Here is a 17,770-nt window from a genome sequence, read left to right as displayed (position 1 = left end):
TGTGCTGTTCATCCAGCATCTATATGTGGATGCCTGGGCTGTGGATGATGCTTGCAAGGGTCATGATGTGCAAAAGTCCCTTTGAGGCCCTGCTTTCCTTTCTTGGGGATGTGCCCAGAAGTGTAGCCACTGGGTCCTCTTGAGTCTTTTCAGCACAGGCACTGCCCCTGGCCCACATATGTCATTGCTACTGGCCACACATGTACCAGCAGGGTCTCTTTCAACCCAGTGTTTATAGACTGCATTGGCTATGGTTGACAAAGTGTGACTTTCTTCTCTCTTATTTATTCCCTGTTGCCTGATTCAGGTCACCCTTCACTCCTGGTGTCAACAAGGACTCCCTCTCAACCTTTGAGTACCCAGGGCCCAGGAGGAAGCTGTATAGTGCAGTACCCGGGAGACTCTTCGTCGCCATCAAGCCATACCAACCCCAAGTCGACGGCGAGATCCCCCTTCACCGAGGTGACAGAGTCAAAGGTCAGTCTTTGTCTTCTGCTTCTGGGGAAGGCAGGGCCTCTCTGCCTCCATGAAACCCTTAAGGCAGTGCAAAGTTCAAGGTATCAGTTCAGCAAGGCTGACAATGGGAAATGCTGACTCTTGGGAGGGCACGGTGACTCTCACTGGTCCCTTTCACTCAGTGTCCCCAGTGCTGTTCCTTTAGGGATGGATGATGCTCACACACTCCTGGGTCCATTGTAGGAAGTACAGGGAAGAGCCAAAGTGAGGCCTGGTGGAACAAGCTTCTTTCCAGGCAGAAACGCCATGAGAAAGTAGATCAGGGCAGCTCATGGTGTGGTTTTGATGAGCAGAGGAAATCAGCCAGGTGAAGGGAATTCTTCAGACAGAATTTGATGAACAGCTGAGAAGTTCAACATTGTCCCAGGGGTCCTGAGGGTCCAGTGATCAGTCCTGTACAGGTGAGGGGAGTCTGTGAGGCAGGAACACTTGTATAATGATAGACTGTGGAGAGAGGCGGTGGGTAGTGAGTTCAAAGCCTATGGCTGAAGGCAGATGGGGACTGCAGGGGCCACATTGTAGAAGATAAAACTCAAAGGTGGGGCAAGAAAGGCAACTTGTGTGCTCAACAGGCCCAGGCCCCAACACGGGGACACAAGGTGAAATAGAGGTGGCAGGTGGCTTCTGACCCTGCCCTCCTCATCTGATCATTGTGCAGCCCACAGCAAATGCTACATAAATTCTTTTGTTTGTGCACTGAGCTGGGGTTACTGTGAGGTTCTGGAGATTGTGTACCACATCCTTTCCTAGCCCGGGCATTCGGCTTCCGTGCCTCTGCGCCTCTGCCTCTAACAAGTCCCTAGTGCCCTGTTCACTTTTCCTTCAAGTTCACTTACTCTTTCCTCCGAAACCCCCTTTCCCCATCTTGCTCCTCCTGTGAGGTTCATAATTTCAAAAATGATGTTTTCCACACTTTCTGAGCATGTGTTTTAAATTGCTTCTTGCTCATTGCGGCGCCGCCTTAGGACTCTGCTGGGGTTTCTACTCATTGGATACATGTGCTGTCTTACAACGCCAACATCGTGGCTTGGCGTACACATGCCGTTGAAGATCCCAGTGTGACCATTCCATCGGCAAGCACATGCAGGAGGTTTATACTCCATCCATTCACGTTTGTCTTCTCTCTCAAGGACATGCTTTGTTCTCCTCATTCATGTGCCCAGTAACTTACATTTGTGTTCTGGACATCAGCCTTTTCCCTGGCACAGACTGTCCCCACTATCTTCAAGGTCTGTGGTTCTAGTTCCAATTTTCTAGTCCTTCCCTCCTTCACGCCATGGCCTTTTCTCTACATTCCCCTCCACTGCTGGCCTTGATATAGGGTCTGTGCTCTGCCCAGTATAGAGATGAGGGGATAGGGACTTTTGTAAAGCTCCCTTCCTGCTCCTGAAGTGAGGGAGCATTCCCCTAGAGCCCTAGTGCCTTTGCACAAGGGCTAGCCCCTCCTGATGGTGGCTGCTTGCATTATTAGGCTTTGGAACTGTTCCCTGCACTGAGGTCTAATGGGATCCTTGTTCACCATGCCCATAAGGTCCCTGGACTGTGCAAATATAGTTTAACGAAAGAATTAAAACTTCACATGAGGTAGGGGTCTGAATTTCAGCACCATGGGCCAGGCCCTTTTCCTGTACAAGTGGGTAATATGGGTTGATCTTATGACAGGTGCATGGGATCTCATGGGATACAGACTTTGCAAGTGCAGTATGCTGGCAGCTGGGCAGGTGCCTCCTTGACAACTACTATCTATGGCATTTACTCAGGTCCATCATAAATGGTGCTTATAACATCCTTGCTAGGACCTGGACTCCCACTGTAAAGTGTTTGCTGAGCAAGCACGAAGACTTGAGTTCAGGTCCCTGGTCCCCATGTAAAAAGCTAGGTACAGCAGCATGCACTTGAAATCCCAGCTCTTGAGGAATGGGGACAGGTAGATCCTGGTGTCCCCTGGTCAGCCAGTCTAATAGAAACCTGGGTGGGTCCCAGGTTTCATGAGAGACCTTTCCTCAAAATGTACTGAAGGACGGTGAATGAAGACACCTAATGTTAGCCACACAACCAGGCACACACATACATGCACATGTGCACATCTACATGAACATATACACCACACACACACACACACACACACACACACACACACACACACACGCGCGCTTGCCCTTACCATGGACCAGAGTCCACTTCTAACCTTATTGACACGGCAGATACATAGAAAATCATAGCTCTGGATAGTTGCTGTTCACATCAGAACTGTGACCTCTCAAGACACATCTCTCATCTCCTGACATTACAGATTGCCGAGGAGCATTGCAGGGATGTAGTGGGGAGGCTTCCATCTGAGCTGGTAGTGTCGCTAGCTCCTCTGCTTGTATGGTTCTTAGACCATGTATATGGAGCTGGCAGAGGCAAGCCAGAGACACAGAGGCCCACAAAGCCCAGGTTTTGAAGACCTCCCAGGACCTCTGTCCAGCAAGCCTGTCCTCCCCAGCCTGTACCCATCAATGCCTTTCTCTCAAGCACAAAGCAGCTGGAGCCATTGCCAGGCATGGCAGTGTTTGGCAAATGCTGGGAGTAAACAGGTCCTTGGCATTTCCCCAGCTTGTTCATCATTGCCTGGGAAGTACTGGGAGCCAGCTGGATACAGCCACTGCTGGTCCTGGGCAGGCAGCTTCAAGGCAGCAGCACCAGCTGTCCAGGAGGTCAGGGTGACTGAACATCCAGGCTAAATCCAAGCCGAAGGTGGCATATGTGTGGGACAGCCCAAGATGTGTCCCAAGGAGGAGGACACCTTTCAGGTCCTCACTCTTCCATGCTCCTGGCTGATTTTCATACCCAGGCAAAACTAGGAGGGGGAATCCCACCCCTGCATATCTGCAGAGGAGAGCCTTCTGTAGTGAGTGTTGCCTGGATAGTGAGGCTGGACCTATAAAAAGTGGACAAGGAGCTCTTTGCTCCCATCAATGACTACTGTAATGAGCTAGGTGTAGAATTTGGGTGGTCCTTTCTTCTAGAAGGTTTTGGATGCTAAGTGTACCCTTTCTCAGGAAGTGGCTGGCATGCAATGTCTTCATCCTCCTTCTCTCTGATTATCAGAAATTCAGGCTCTTCCATGACCCCTTTAGAGGCAGTTGTTCCTTGCCCTCCTGGTCTGCTCTCTGTCCCTGGGTCTGGCCTGGATGAGACTCTTGTGCCCAAGTCCATTACTTCTAGTCCAGTGCAATTTCTTGTTCTGTTCTGTGGAGGAGACTCCCTCATCGATACACATCACCTTAAACAAGGAGAGCAAATTTCAAAGAAGCCAAGTCTGACGTCCTCTTCATTAGGCAAGGTGTTCCCACTCGCACACAGGCCCGCCCACTTACATTAGACACTCCCTCACAGACAGGCTTACTCTTACATGGACATGTCTACACCCACACAGAGGTATCTTACCTGGCTCTCCTGGCATCCTGTTGTTTTCTTGTTCCCCATGTCACTAAAATGACCCAGAGAGCCAGAACTCATAAATCCTAAAGTGCCAGATGGCGCCTCTGTATGCACCTGCCTGTACTCACAAGCCTTTTGCTTTTCCTGTGGGCCTTGACCTGGTGACACACCCAGACTGTGTGCTTGAGGGGAATCAACTGCACAGCTAAATGCAGGGTTCTCCCATAGCTGGCAGTATGCCCACAAGCAGGGATGACATTTGTATGCCTCTGTTGACTCAGTGGCACTATGAGCTAAACAGTATTCCTCTCTAGCAAGTGAGGAAACCGAGACACACAGTGATTAAACACGCTGTCCCACATGGGGCACAGCTGAGGTGTGGCATGGCAGAAGAGGATGCCAGTCTAACCTTAGCATCCCACTCAAAGTGCCCAGCACTTTGAGGTATCAGGGTTGGTACATTGAAGCTCTGAGGAGTGCTAATGGGGGTGTCTTTGTGGGCCTCACTGTACAACCCAGCCCCTCTACCCAGGGCCATGCCCCAAGATGACATTCTCTGGTTCAGACCCGGGAGGAGGCTGAGCCCACTCTCCTCCAGCTGAGCTGTATGGAGGGCAGAGGTTACATCCATGAGTCCACATTTGGAGGAAATTGTTTCAAGCAAATATGATGGTATCAGTCAGCATGGAAGTGGCTTGTCTCTTTTATTTGGGTCATTTCCTCAGATTACTGGACAAAAATTTACAAAGCCAGCGTTAGCTGTTCTGTTCCTTTCAAATTCACAGACTGGGCAGATCTTTATCTGCCATTTGAGGTCAGAATAATGGGGAGCAAATAGTTGTGCTGGGACCTCTTTTTCTCCAAGATAGGGCCTTGAGTCTCAAATGGTTTGGAGGCAGATTAAGAAGTATGGAGAGGATAGCAAACTCTTCCACATAGCTGTGTTCAGACAACACATATCTATTTTGAACAGGTCATCCCAGATTTGCCTTCATAACTGAAATCTTTATTCTAATGGGGCTAGAGGGTACTGTGGGATCCTCGGGACCCTGCCTCAGCACTGGTGCACATGTGTTGTATACACAAGATATACACACACATACATGCACACACAATGAAGAAGAAAATAAAATAGAAAAAAGGCTCTCTAGAGCTTCACTCTCCTCCATCACCCACCAGGTGGGAGATATCCATGGCTGGGGCTGCCTCACCCTTAGCACTGTATTCTCTGAAGGCTACTACTTGTCCTTATCTGCCAAGCTGCTGGCAGTGCAAGCCCTCTTATTCCCTCTACCTGTTGTCTGGTGTCCCATTGCTTAGTCCCGTCTTTCCCCTTACTGATGCCTTTCTCCTTTCTGTTACCTCTAGTTCTGAGCATCGGCGAGGGTGGCTTCTGGGAAGGCAGTGCCCGTGGCCATATCGGGTGGTTCCCGGCTGAGTGTGTGGAGGAGGTGCAGTGTAAACCCTGGGACAGCCAGGCAGGTAAGGCGGCCTCACCGGGCCGGGACGAATCATGGAGACTGCTCGGCTGGAATGTGTGGCAAGAGCCATGGACTGTGGCCATTCTGTGGAAGGCCATGTTCCAAATCCAGGGTTTCTTTGTATCCTTGAAAATGGCTTGACTGGTTCCATTCCAGTGGGCTCCATCTAAACCGGAACCACTTGACAAACCTTTGTGCAGGTTCTGTTAAAAGGCAGCCCTTTGCATGTCTGGTGTAAACTGGGAGCATGAATTTGGAGTGTATGTTCTTGCCACCCTCAGGAGACTCTGGGGTTAAGTGAATGTCTTTTTTTCTGCCTCCAGATTGGGTATTAGAACACAGAGTCGCTTCTCACTGATGGGCAGAACTCTCCAGACCCTCCCCAGGGGATACACAATGCTCACAGCTAAAGCTGTCCTGGCACCATGTGTTAGAGCCATCCCTGAAACCCACCCTGGCTAAAAAGCCTTCTGGTGGGAAAGGATTGCTTTGATTATGATGCCAGTGAACACTTATATGAAATGGTCTGCAAGAATCAAAGATACCTTGGACAGAAGGACTCCTTGGTGACCCATGGTCACCTATAAAATGCATTTTCTTCTGTGTGAACTCCTGGGTTGACAGTGCTCTCCCCAAATCAGCCACATGCCCCCTACAGATACTGGCTGTGTAGACCCTATGGCCACTGAACTTGGCTCAAATGTGCCCTTCACAATGTATTTTGAGGCTCCCTGTCTGATGCTCCAGGAGTCCCTGGGTCCTGGTTAGGTTTCCTGGGACAGGAAAGGTGTGGAGCACGTGCAGTGTGAACCACCTCCTGCCACTGGACTTCTTCAAGCCTGCCTGGAGAGTCTGTTGGTCACTCAGAAAGCTTGGCCCTGAGACAGTAAGGTCTGTGTGTCCCAAGCCTCCCTCTGTGGGGCTGTTCAGGTACAATTGCTAGGTTGTATTATGTATTATCTAATACTGAGCCTATGCAGAGGTTCTTTTGTTTGTTTGATTATGTTTTTGTTGTTAAGATAATCTCATGTATCCCAGGCTGGCCTCTAATTCCCCATATAGGCAAGAATGACCTTGAACTCCTGATCCTTCTGTCTCTTCTTCCCATGTTCTAGGACAATAGGTATGTACTACCTGGTCCATATGGTTCTGGGAATGGGGAGATGGAACTCAAGGTTTCATGCATGCTAAGCAAGCTCTCTATGCACTGAGATACATCCCCAGCCCATCCAGCCAGGCCCTGAAAGACAAGGCAGGGTGGCAGATCAGCAGTCAGCTAGTGGGTGGCAGGAGCAGGTTTTGCTGGATGAGGTCATGAGAACACTAATCACCAGATATCAACTCATCTGGTCTGACCCCCAGCTTTCCACTGCAAAGCAGGCTGCCCTGCCCTATTTATGACCTTGTCTTTACTGCTGATCTCCTCAGGCCCTGCTGTTTGGAGTAGGGACATCTCTTCCTCCCCTCCCATACTTATCCTCAGAGCCAGTGGAGTCGCCCGAACTTCTGCTTTTCATTGGAAATTCTGGCTGAGCCACATCTGGACAGGGCAGTCCTAGGGGTTACACGAGGGGTCATTGGGTCATCCTACTTTCTTCATCTTGTGGAGAACAGTGGCTTAGAGTGGGCTGGAAGGTGACGAGCAGTCTGTCCTACCTGACTGCCAACCTTGGGAGAGATTACAGCTTCTTTGGATCCCACTGGCAGTGTCCCCAAGACAGGAGAGTCTGTCAGGCTGATACTGGTCCTATGGTAGGTACTTTCAGAGTCATGAGGAGATTCATTGCTGGGCTCGATGCTCCTGCTTAGATCCACACAATGGTGTCCTTGGTTGAACAGAGTTGTGTGCCTGGGTTGGTGCTGGCTCCAAGGTCCCCCTAGGACCATCCTCACATTCTGGTTCTGGAAGCACAGAAGGGATCTTGGCACTCTGCCCAAGCTATGCCACGGTACTGTGATGTGTTGTGAGTCTGTGTCACCTGTTCTTGAGCACCACCGCCTCCAGGTCTCACTAAGCATGTGAAGAATTAAATCACATAGCCTTGTGCCTCTTAATATCTATCAGCAGCACAAATCCATCCCTGTCCTGACCCACAGGATGTCAACCTGGAGCAAGAGAGTCAGGGATAGGGGAATGGGGACAAGAGACGCAGAAAGAACGACCACAAGACAGGATTCTGATCAAGTGGCAAACTTTATTTTTCTCAGGCTAGCTTATATAGTCAGTAGAGCAGGATATGGGGAGGGGTAGAATGGGTTGTTTGTGTACCAGGTGTTAGTGTAGGCAGGATATTAGGAAGCCACAAAGAGGATGTTTGGCAGGGTAAAGAGTTTATGGGTATGAGGTTCAGGAAGGGTTGCCTAGGTGACTGAGCCTGTGGGTGGAGGACTGGGTCAGGTTGTTTCTTTTCTTGAGTTGAGGTTCTAAGGAGCTGCTATGTAAAGGTTAATATACAACTATGTGGCCGGCCAAGAATGGCCTAGGATCTCATGCCAAGAGATCTTTGGCTCCCAACACGTCCCCTTGCTGTGTAGAAGTCAGGAGACCAGGGGTCTCACCTGGCTTCATTCAAGACATTGGTGGGATTGAGTCCTTCTGGAACCTCTGGGGATAGAGGATCTGTTTTCCCCCTCCCTAGCTAGAGGCTTCATCCTTGGCTGTGGCCTCTTCTCACTTCTGAGGTAGCAGCTGTGGGTGGAGTCACTCTCTGGCTGCATCTCTGACACTCCCCACTGCCTCTCTGTCACCACTTTTAGGGCTCAGAAGGCAAGTTCCAAGCTGCCTAACAGGCAGCTCCAAGTCTATCTGCAATCTTAGTTGCCTTTTGAGTGTCCAAGTGTCAAGAGAGTGGCATCTTAGATCCTGGGAATTAGGCCATGGGTATCTTTTGGGTGGGTGAGGAACATCCTTCTCTCCAAACTTGACCAAAATCACCTTTTTGTAGCATATTAGGCCACGAGTTCTGCCAGAATCCATGGAAGATGGCAGATAGGACCAGTGTTCATGGGCTGGACTTCCAGGGTGAGAGAACTGCAAATAAGCATGGTGTCTGTTTTCCCTTGCCTTTTCTAAAGCTGTGACTATTTTTCTAGTAATTTCATTTGTAGTTAAGCATACAGTAATACACATGGAGCCTGGAAAGGGTTCGGTATGTTCTGACGTACGTGAGCCTGTGTCTATGTTTTCCTCAGCCCTCTAGCTTACATCTAGACTGCCTGCCCCTCCTCCAGAAGTCTAGACTGTCCTCCTAGAGGTCTAGACTGTCACCCCCAGATGTCTGGACTGTCACCACCAGAGGTCTAGACTGCCCCCCCAGGGATCTAGACCGGCCCCCAGAGATCTAGACTGTCTTCTCCGAAGGTCTAGACTGCCCCCATAGAGGTCAAGACTGTCTCCCCCCAAGAGGTCTAGACTGTTCCCAAACAGAAGTCTAGATGCACCCCAGAGGTCTTGTGCTCAAGATTCAGCCCCAACCTATGGTGCTCTAATTGGGAAATCCTAGGACCTGTAGGACGTGAGGGCTAGGTGAGAATGAGTAAGGTCATTGTGGAGGTATGTGCATTGACAGAAATTGTGGTGGCCCCACTCCTTCTCTCTCTCTCTCTCTCTCTCTCTCTCTCTCTCTCTCTCTCTCTCTCTCTCTCTCTCTCTGCTTCCTGGCTGCCCTGAGATACACAGACTCTACCAAGGCATGCTGTGTAGCCACAAACCCAAAGCATCAGGGACAAGTGACCAAGGGCTGAATCCTCTGGCGTTGAACCTTTCCTCCTTATAGACTGATTAGCTCAGAAACTTTGTCACAGGGATGGACAGTTCTCCCTGGCAGCTGTCTAGCTATCCCTCCCATCCCACCAGAGGAAGCTGCTTCCTGAATTCTGTTTGCCATAAAGAAGTTGTGTCTGTTGCTGGATTCCAGGCCTAGTCCTGACTGACTCATAACACTGCAATTCAGCCAATGTCTACAGCATTGCGTTGTGGTAACTTGTGTGTTGCTGTGTCGAATTCCCTTATTTATTATCTTCTGTAAGCCTCGTTCTCCACTTTCCTGAAGATCGCTGATTGGCTCCTCTGTGTGAGCCATTATAAACTAAGCTGCTGGGCGCATTGCCATACCAGCCTCACTGGAGATGTCTGCTTTCACTTCTCCTCACTTCCCTGGGTGAAAACCTGCTAGGTCACATGATAGAATCATGTTTAGTTTCGTAGGAAAGTGTTAGATGTGGCTGGGGAGATGACTCAGTCAGTGTAGCATGTCCTATGTAGACCTTAGTTTCATCCCTAGAACCCACCAAACAATGCCTTGTAATCTCAGAACCAAGGAGGCAAAGACAGGATTATTAGCTAGACAGCATAGCTCAGCAGGCAAGCTCCAGGCCAATGTGAGACTGCCTCAAAAACCAGGCAGATAGCATTGCTGAGGATAACACTTCAAGTTGTCTTCTGGCCTCTACAGGCACCTGTGCACATGTGTACCCCGTGTAGATGCACACACAAATATTTACTTACACATGAAAAATTAATGGACAGACAGAAGGGAGGGAGGTGGGAAGAAGGGAGGAAAGAGAATTGTGACGTAATTGTCTGATTTGCCATGCTGGTTCACACCTCCACCAGCAGTGCTGGACATTTCCAGGTGCTCTGCATCAGCACCAATGTTTGGTGAGGTTAACCTCTCATAGTGTCAGTCTCCCATGGTGGGTGTGAAGTTGCTTCTTATTGGGAGGGTCGCCTATGCTTCCCTGATGGCTTTTGTGGTTAAGCCCCCTTCTGCATGTTTACCACAAGCATGACTTCTTTTGAAAAGTCTCTATCTGTTCATGTTTTTGCCATTTCCAGCTGGAGTTGTTACCTCTTGTGCTGGGCGTGTGGTGATTCTGTCAGGGCTACTGTAAATGTGTCTCCCAGTCTGTGACTTACCCTTTTGTTTTCTAGTTGTGTCTTTTAATGAGTAGAAGGCTTTTAAATTTTAAATTAACTCCAATATATCCCTTCCCCCTTTTTCAAAGTTAGTACTTTCTGTAGCTTTTTTTTTTTTTTTTTAGCTCTGGAAATTTGCAGACCTTGAATATGCATGCAATCCAAGAGATGGTTCAAATATTGTTTCAGTGTTTCCAGCCAGCTGGCTCTTTCCACACAAGGTCAGCTTTGTCTGAGCTGTGGGAGCCCTTTGTCTTTGTACATGTTAAAGTGAAAGCGCTCTTGAACATTCCGTGGAATAGACAAATAGTTCAAGGACTAACCCCTCCAAGAAGAGGCATACGCAAGGCACTTTCTCCCTGTAGGTGAGACGGAGAATTCCTGTCACCTAAAGATAGTTGTCAGAGGCTGAGGACCAAGAGCAAAATGAAATGATAGTCCTGGTATATTTTTAAATTATTATTATTACTTTATGTGTGTGACTGTCTTGCCTGCATGCAGGCTTATTAGGCTTACAGTTCAGCATTGCTGTTCATCATCAAGGAAGTCAGGACAGGAACTCAAACAGGGCAAGTACCAGGAGGCAGGAATTGACACAGAGGCCATGGAAGGGTGCTGCTTACTGGCTTGCTCAGTTGGCTTTCCTATAAAACCCAGGACTGCCAGCCCAGGGATGGCACCACCCACAATGGGCTGGACCCTCCCACGTCAATCATTAATTAAGAAAATGCTCTTCAGTCTTGCCTACAACCCAATCTTATGTAGATACTTTCTCAGTTGGGATTCCATCTCAGATGACTCCAGCTCCTGTCAAGTTGACACAGAATTAGCTCGTACACTTCCCTTGCAGAGGTTACTTAATAGCACTGGGTAGATTTCTTCGTGTTTCTTGTGAAGGCTTATGATGGTGAAGGGCCTGTGGAAATTATGACCACCATATTCACATTTTCTCTGTCTGAGAGATAACAGCATGGCCCAATTTACAAACTCTCACTTGTTCTCACACATCAGCCCATGGAGTTGACAGCATAGAGTAGCCTGTGACCACAGTGCTTTATGTGTGGGGCAGGCAGTACTCTAGAAATTTCTGGTTAAACACATGCATGTCCCTGTCCCACCTTCCTGAAGGTCAGGCTCCTCTGGTCAGGGATAGCAACTTCTTCTTTGCTATAATAACATGCCAAGGACAAAGTGATTGCCATTGGCTTCCTATATCTGAAGGGTGGTGTTGTAATAGACCAGGAAATACACCAGCTATTGTCTAGAGTCTCAAGCCTCCCACCTGTATCAAGCAGAACCATGTCAGCTTCTGTCAAGAAGAGGCCAACTACCTGAGTGTATGAGGCCTCTTCCATCTTCTAAGATGTCACTTTCCTTGTTGACTAGAACTGGTGGAGGGGGCGACAACTGGACCGTTCCTTCTTTGAATGCTAAAGCTGAACTGAAAATGGGGGTTCCCTAGAGGTGGGTCTTGAATAAGAATCTAAGATGAAGTCCACAAGTCTTATTAGCACACTCATGTAATCCCAGCACCCAGAACTGAGACTGGACTGTCACAAGTTCAGTGCCAGCCAGCATCACACAGTGAGTTCAAGACCAACCTGAAATATATAGTGAACCCTTCTCTCAAAAGGAAAGGAAGAACTCCAAAATTGGCACTTGGTTTCTGGGAATGAATCAGTGTGGGAAGTCAGCACACATGTGTCATTTTCCATGACGCATCTTGCATGTAAATAGAAAACATTGCCAACCCTGTTTCTCCCCAGTAGAGTTTAGTTGTTGAGATACAAGTCCTGACATTGATGAACACTCATCATGTAAGACCAGAGGAGAAGATGACGTGATGAGTCCCCACTACTCTGATATCCCATCCCTGTTCCCAGCCCTAGAGACACATAGAATATGTTCACCTGAGAGCTATTATAAGGGAATGGTGGTCAAATGACTAGATGGCCAGCTCTCAGGTGAAAGGTACCACATCTTAACCATGCCTCAGTCATGAGTACTCCAGTAGGAGATCTGGGACACTGTGAGCCATGTATCCTGCCATGGCCCATCAGATGTCAGGACCCACAAGAAGCTTCCAGAATCACATGGATTAAATATCTGAGGTGGGATCTGAACCTAGATGTCTGAGTCCTGAAATGTCTTTACATGGTCCCCTACAGTATCTTTTCTGATGTCTTAGAGTGAGGCTTCCACAGTAGTCATTTCTTTCTCCTCAGAATAGTGCATGACTGCCTGGCCCCATGCACCATGGGATGGCAATGTTTTACCCCGAGTCTTCCGCTGTAGACTGCGTGAACTTCTGATGGTGGCAAATTGGTCACTGCCTTGTCCTTCCTGTGTGCAACTAATAACAAAGACAGTTCCTCAACTGGGGTAGAGGCCTGGCCACTAGTGACTGTGTCTCACTGTCAGTTGTGGCTCAGTCTCTAGGGTTCATCTGCTCTCCTGACGACTATGTTCCTCTGCCCACAATAGTCACTAAGTATTTTCCTGACGCTACTCACAGCTGTGTGGTGTAGGGTCTTTATAGAGCACATGACTCCCAGCTTTGGCCCTTCTGCCCTTGGTTTTGATTTTTAGGTGACCCTTGTGATCTTCAAAGTAAACTTGGGATTGGGGATAAATGAGGTAATGATCCCCATTTTACCGATGAGGGCCAGAGATGTGTATATCTAGTGAGTACTGAACCAGCACCTGAATGTAGATAGGCCTGAACCAGAGGTCTGTCCTTCTCCAAGAAAGCTGGAGTGTCTACAGAACATCAGCAACCCTGTGGGATGACATGACTCGGTAGCTGTGGAGTTGGGCAGTCAAGAGGTAGTGATGTTTGTGGCCACATCAGTAAAGGCCATTGTGGTTCTATTCATGGTGGGGATGGTGTAGTTGACAGTGATGTTGGTGTTCCAGCTAGTGCTGTGATGATGATGATGATCATGGAGATGGTGACAATAATGATGGTGATGGCAATGATGATCGTGGTAAGGACTATGATGGCCATGGTGGTAACAATGATCACAGTAATGGTGGTGTTAGTGATGTTGGTGATATGAATGATGGTGGTAATGCTGATAGTAATGATGGTCATGTGACAACAGTGATAATGGTTAATGATGGTTGTGGTGAGGACAGTGATGGTGATAATGATTTTGGGATGACAGGTGGGTAATACTAACCAAGTCTGGCACTCTAGCTTGGGAAGCCCTGCTGTTATGGACATAGATTGAGTGCTCTGCTCCCTCCCTGCCTCCGCCCAGTGCTCCCCTGCCTTCCCAGGAGGCCCCTGGCTGCTCTGTGCATTCCTGAACTTCCATTTGGTTCTCCGATTCTCCTCTTTCTGTGGCAGGCTCCCTTGAGAAAGTCACTTTGCTTTTGCCTTTGTGTATATTAGCTTTCTCCCCTGAAGTGCGAGCCTTCCCCACCTGATACATCCTATAGGGGGTGGAGAGTCACCTGAGATGACTACAGGGGCAGAAGCTCTATGCCACAGCTAATGATCATCAATACCAGTAGCTCCCCTCCTTCCAGCTCCCCTCCCTCCCTTCTACTTAAAATTTTAGGGCAAGGTCTCACTATGTCGCTCAGTTTAGCCTAGGACTCGCTAACATAACTCAGGCTTGGTCACTGCAATCCTTCCCTCAGCCTCTCAGTTGCTGGGGTCACAGGTTTGTGCTACCATGCCCAGAAGCTAGTATGCTGTCAGCTGCTGTGTGTCTTACTTCCAAGTTGTATGCTCAGTGCTCATTTGATGTGTTTGTTTTTCTGCCTAGTGTGAGTTCAGGTCTTTGGCCCATTTATCTTTTGGGTCATCTGTTTTTCTTGCTGATTCAAGGGTCCCTCTTCACACACCCCTGAAGCTAGTCTTGGGTCGATGATGTTCACTGGAACATGGGCTACTTTCACTCTCTGATGGCTGTTGATCCACTCTGTGACTCAGAAGAGGCAGGCGTGGGCTCCATGCCTCCTGTAGGTAGTGGGACCAGCTTCACGGTAATCCTATTTCCTCCTTTCTGCTCAAGTGCACATGGAGGCTCCCTCCTGTCTGTGCCAGGGATTCCAGGATCCTTTTTAAGCAAATTAAAGTGCTCCCTTAAGAAACACAAGAAGTAGGTTGGCTATGGCTGATAGCCCAGCAGGGGTATGGAGGTAACTGCATCACACCCCTCACTAGATAAATCCCTTCCCTGTGTTGAGACAAGCAAGTGCCTTTGGGATTCTCAGGGCTCCTTGGTGGAGGAAGTTTTGGGTATGGGGCAGGGTCTGAACAGTGAGGCCCCTTGTGTTCCCTCCCCTTGTGAAAACTGTTCTGTCACAGTGACAAAGATCCTGACCCATATATGAGCTCCAGCCTCCACTAAACCAGCCTCATTAGGATGGCAGCCTGACCCATATGTCTTATAGATGGTATTCCTCTGATCCTTGAAACAAACCCAGGCTTTATCTTGTGTACCCCAAGAAAGAAGTCAAGAGAACCTGAACTACACATTTTCCCTCCCAGATCCTATGGTTATAGCCAAAGGAAGCCTTCACTCCTTGTTTCCATTCAATAAGACCCGACACAGGCTAACCAGTAAAGTCAAGAACCTGAGGACATGGACACCCCAGAGGCCTGACTACTCTATAGTGACATACAGATCTTTCTTTAAAAGGTGCAGTTTTGTCTTTAAAAGTCAGCATGGGGGGGTGGGGCTAGAGAGATGGCTCAGCAGTTGAGAGCACTTGATGCTCTTGCAGATGACCTGGGCTCTGTCCCCATCACTCATACCAGGCAACTCACACCTGCCTGTAACTCCAGCTCTAGGGGAATCTAATGTTCTCATCTGGCTTCTGTGGGCACCCACACACATGTAATGCATATACCCATACTCAGGCACACATACATACACATGAAATGAATAAATAATCCTTAAAAAAAAAAGGTCAGGAGGTGGTGGCATATGCCTTTAGTTCCAGTACTTGGGAGGCAGAGATAGGCAGATCTCTGTGAGTTTGAGGCCAGCCTGGTCTACAAGGTGAGTTATAGGATAGCCAGGACTACATGGAAAAACCCTGTCTCAAAAATAAAACAAAATAAAACCAAAACAACAACAAAAATGTAGCAGACCAGGTGGGCACAGACCTTTAATCCCATCACTCAGGAGACAGAGGCAGGAGGATCTCTAAGTTTGAGCCTGGCCCCTCATACCCCTCATAGAGAGTTTCAGATCAGCCAGGACTGCATAGTAAAACCCTGTTTCAAAAAAGAAAAAATCAGCATTGGACCCCCTCAGTTGGAATGCAGAGCCCAAGGATCCTTATGAGACTTGAGATACCTGGGGTTCCCAGATGCTTTATGCGCACCACCACGCTGTGGGGCTCAGGCCTGGTGCTCAGAGGGGCTCAGCTGTACTTCTGGGGTGCTGGTTTCTTTTCACTTTTGCTTCTTATGACCGCATCCAAACTTAGTGGCAACTTAAGTCACCATCACTCTTTCAACTGGAGGCAAAAGCTATGAACCATGCCCTATGTGAGCCAAGTATTAGTTTCAGCAGTTAAAAGCTTTGCCTTGATCATCTTCTGGCACAGCTGGATCCAGGTGCTAACATTATGTGCTCAGGGAGGGCTTTCTCATTCTGGACCCTTGTCTCTGTATGGAGCCCTCCTCTTCTTGTCAGCTTGTCTCTCATGTGTACTCTGGCAACCACAAGCCTGATGTCCTTATAGATTCCAAGTGCAGGACAAAGATGCTGGCTAAGCTTGGTGTGGGTCCTGTGATGGTCTTAATGGGGCCTGTTTGACTCATGAAGCTGGTTTCTGTGGCAGAGCTGGGGGGAGGGGAGCTGGTGTATCAGCAAGAGTGGCTGGTAGAACACAGTGGGGGACAGTGTGCTACGGACAGACAGTGGGGGTTCGGTGACACCCTGTAGCAGATGTCTGAAGATCAGGGAGGACATAGCCCTGCTTCTGTAGCCTTACCAAGGACACAAAGATGGAGGGGTGGTCTCCCCCCTTCCCCAGGGTAGGGGTTGGTGGAATACGTTGTTCAGATACTGTCTGTTAGTCACTGAGTGTGTAAACCCTCCACAATCTCACAGTGGCCGGGTGGCCTCTTCCAAAATAGAACGTGTCTGTTATCTTTAGAGCTGTTAAAAATATAGGCAAATGACTCTATTAGCACAATTGCAATCTAAAATATTAATAACGCAACCCCAGCTAGCTTCCAAAGGAGCCACTAACTGCTCCCTAATGGGACATAAAATAAATATGAAGGCTTGCCATTCTGTCTGCTAACGACTGTGTGTTTGTTAAACAATGTGGCACACGAATGCACCCACGCATGCACACACACACAAACACACACACAACCCCGCCCTATCTTTTACGCCATTTTATTAAAATACACTCAGAGCTGCTTTGAGGAAGGGGGTTGGGGCTGCTGTTTCTTAGCAGCTGCTTGGAGTTTTAAATACCAGTTTCCATGCAGGGGTTTGCCCCCAAAATAGAGTTGTGCCATCTCTGAATGATGTTTTGGGTTATGTTGGGAGGATTTGGTCTTTGACTTCCTGTGGGACCCAGGCCGTCCTTGCTTCCTCCCAGGAGCAGTGCTGGACTGCTCTGGGTTACCATGGTAACCTGGAGATACTGGCTACCAGCCCTGCCCTTTTTCCCCATAACCTCTTCCTGCCTGGCACTCTGTTGGAAAGTCACCTTGAGCTCAGTCACCTTGCACAGGCATCTGAGGGAAAGGTAACAGTGTGGAGTGGATGTCCATAGACAGGGAAACATACTCGGTATTCCACTGGACCAGAGGGAAGGGCAGTAGGCTAAAGATATGGTTGTTGTGCCCCACAGCCTAGATGTCTAATTCCTCACAGCTCTAGAATCTGGGTAGAATCTGGGGGTCTGAGGGGCATGCTGGTCTAAATTAAGAGCTCCCCACAGCTGGCAGACCTTGCTACCCATGTATCCTGGTGTCTTTGTCTGCCTTCTCCCTATGTACCATCCCCACTCTTGAAGGCATCCCTGACCCTCCCTAAGCACTCAGTCTCTAAGCATAGCTGCACTAGGCTTGAGACCTTGCCTAAGAGTAGTGCCAGCCAGGTACAAGGATAAGGGGGTGAACACTGAGGCTATCTATGCCCCTGTGGACATCTGTGAGCAACAATGTCCCCCAATTCAGCCTTTTCTGTGTGAGAGGTGAAGGTGGTGGCTGTCCCCTATCTAGTGTTTGCTGTTGGTCGGGCTGCACACCTGCCTACTGGTCAGATTTGGAAATCCCTTTTGGAGTTGCCTCAGGTCAGTGGGTACAATTTGGGTTCCCAAGCACACTGAAAAGGCAAAGGCATGTCTCCAGCTTTTGATTTAAGGCCAAAAGCTCAGGCACCAGAACCTGCATCATTGCTGTGTAGCTATGGGAAAGTTGTTCGGCCTCTCTGGATCTGTT

General features: G+C 48.8%; 1 protein-coding gene across 3 annotated transcripts in view; it reads left to right on the top strand.

The window, feature by feature from the left end:
* Shank2 (SH3 and multiple ankyrin repeat domains 2) overlaps positions 1-17,770 on the top strand; it is a 443,211-nt gene that overhangs the window by 200,338 nt on the left and 225,103 nt on the right. For all 3 annotated transcript variants that reach the window (XM_035442085.1, XM_035442084.1, XM_035442086.1), the window contains 2 exons: positions 308-477; positions 5,311-5,424. In XM_035442085.1, coding sequence (XP_035297976.1) covers positions 308-477; positions 5,311-5,424 — 284 coding nt within the window. The remainder of the gene's footprint in view (positions 1-307; positions 478-5,310; positions 5,425-17,770) is intronic.

The sequence above is a fragment of the Cricetulus griseus genome, chromosome 3 (assembly GCF_003668045.3).
Source record: "Cricetulus griseus strain 17A/GY chromosome 3, alternate assembly CriGri-PICRH-1.0, whole genome shotgun sequence".
Lineage (NCBI taxonomy): Eukaryota > Metazoa > Chordata > Mammalia > Rodentia > Cricetidae > Cricetulus > Cricetulus griseus.
Note: the sequence above shows the minus strand (reverse complement) of the source record. Positions and strands in the feature narration are given on the sequence as shown.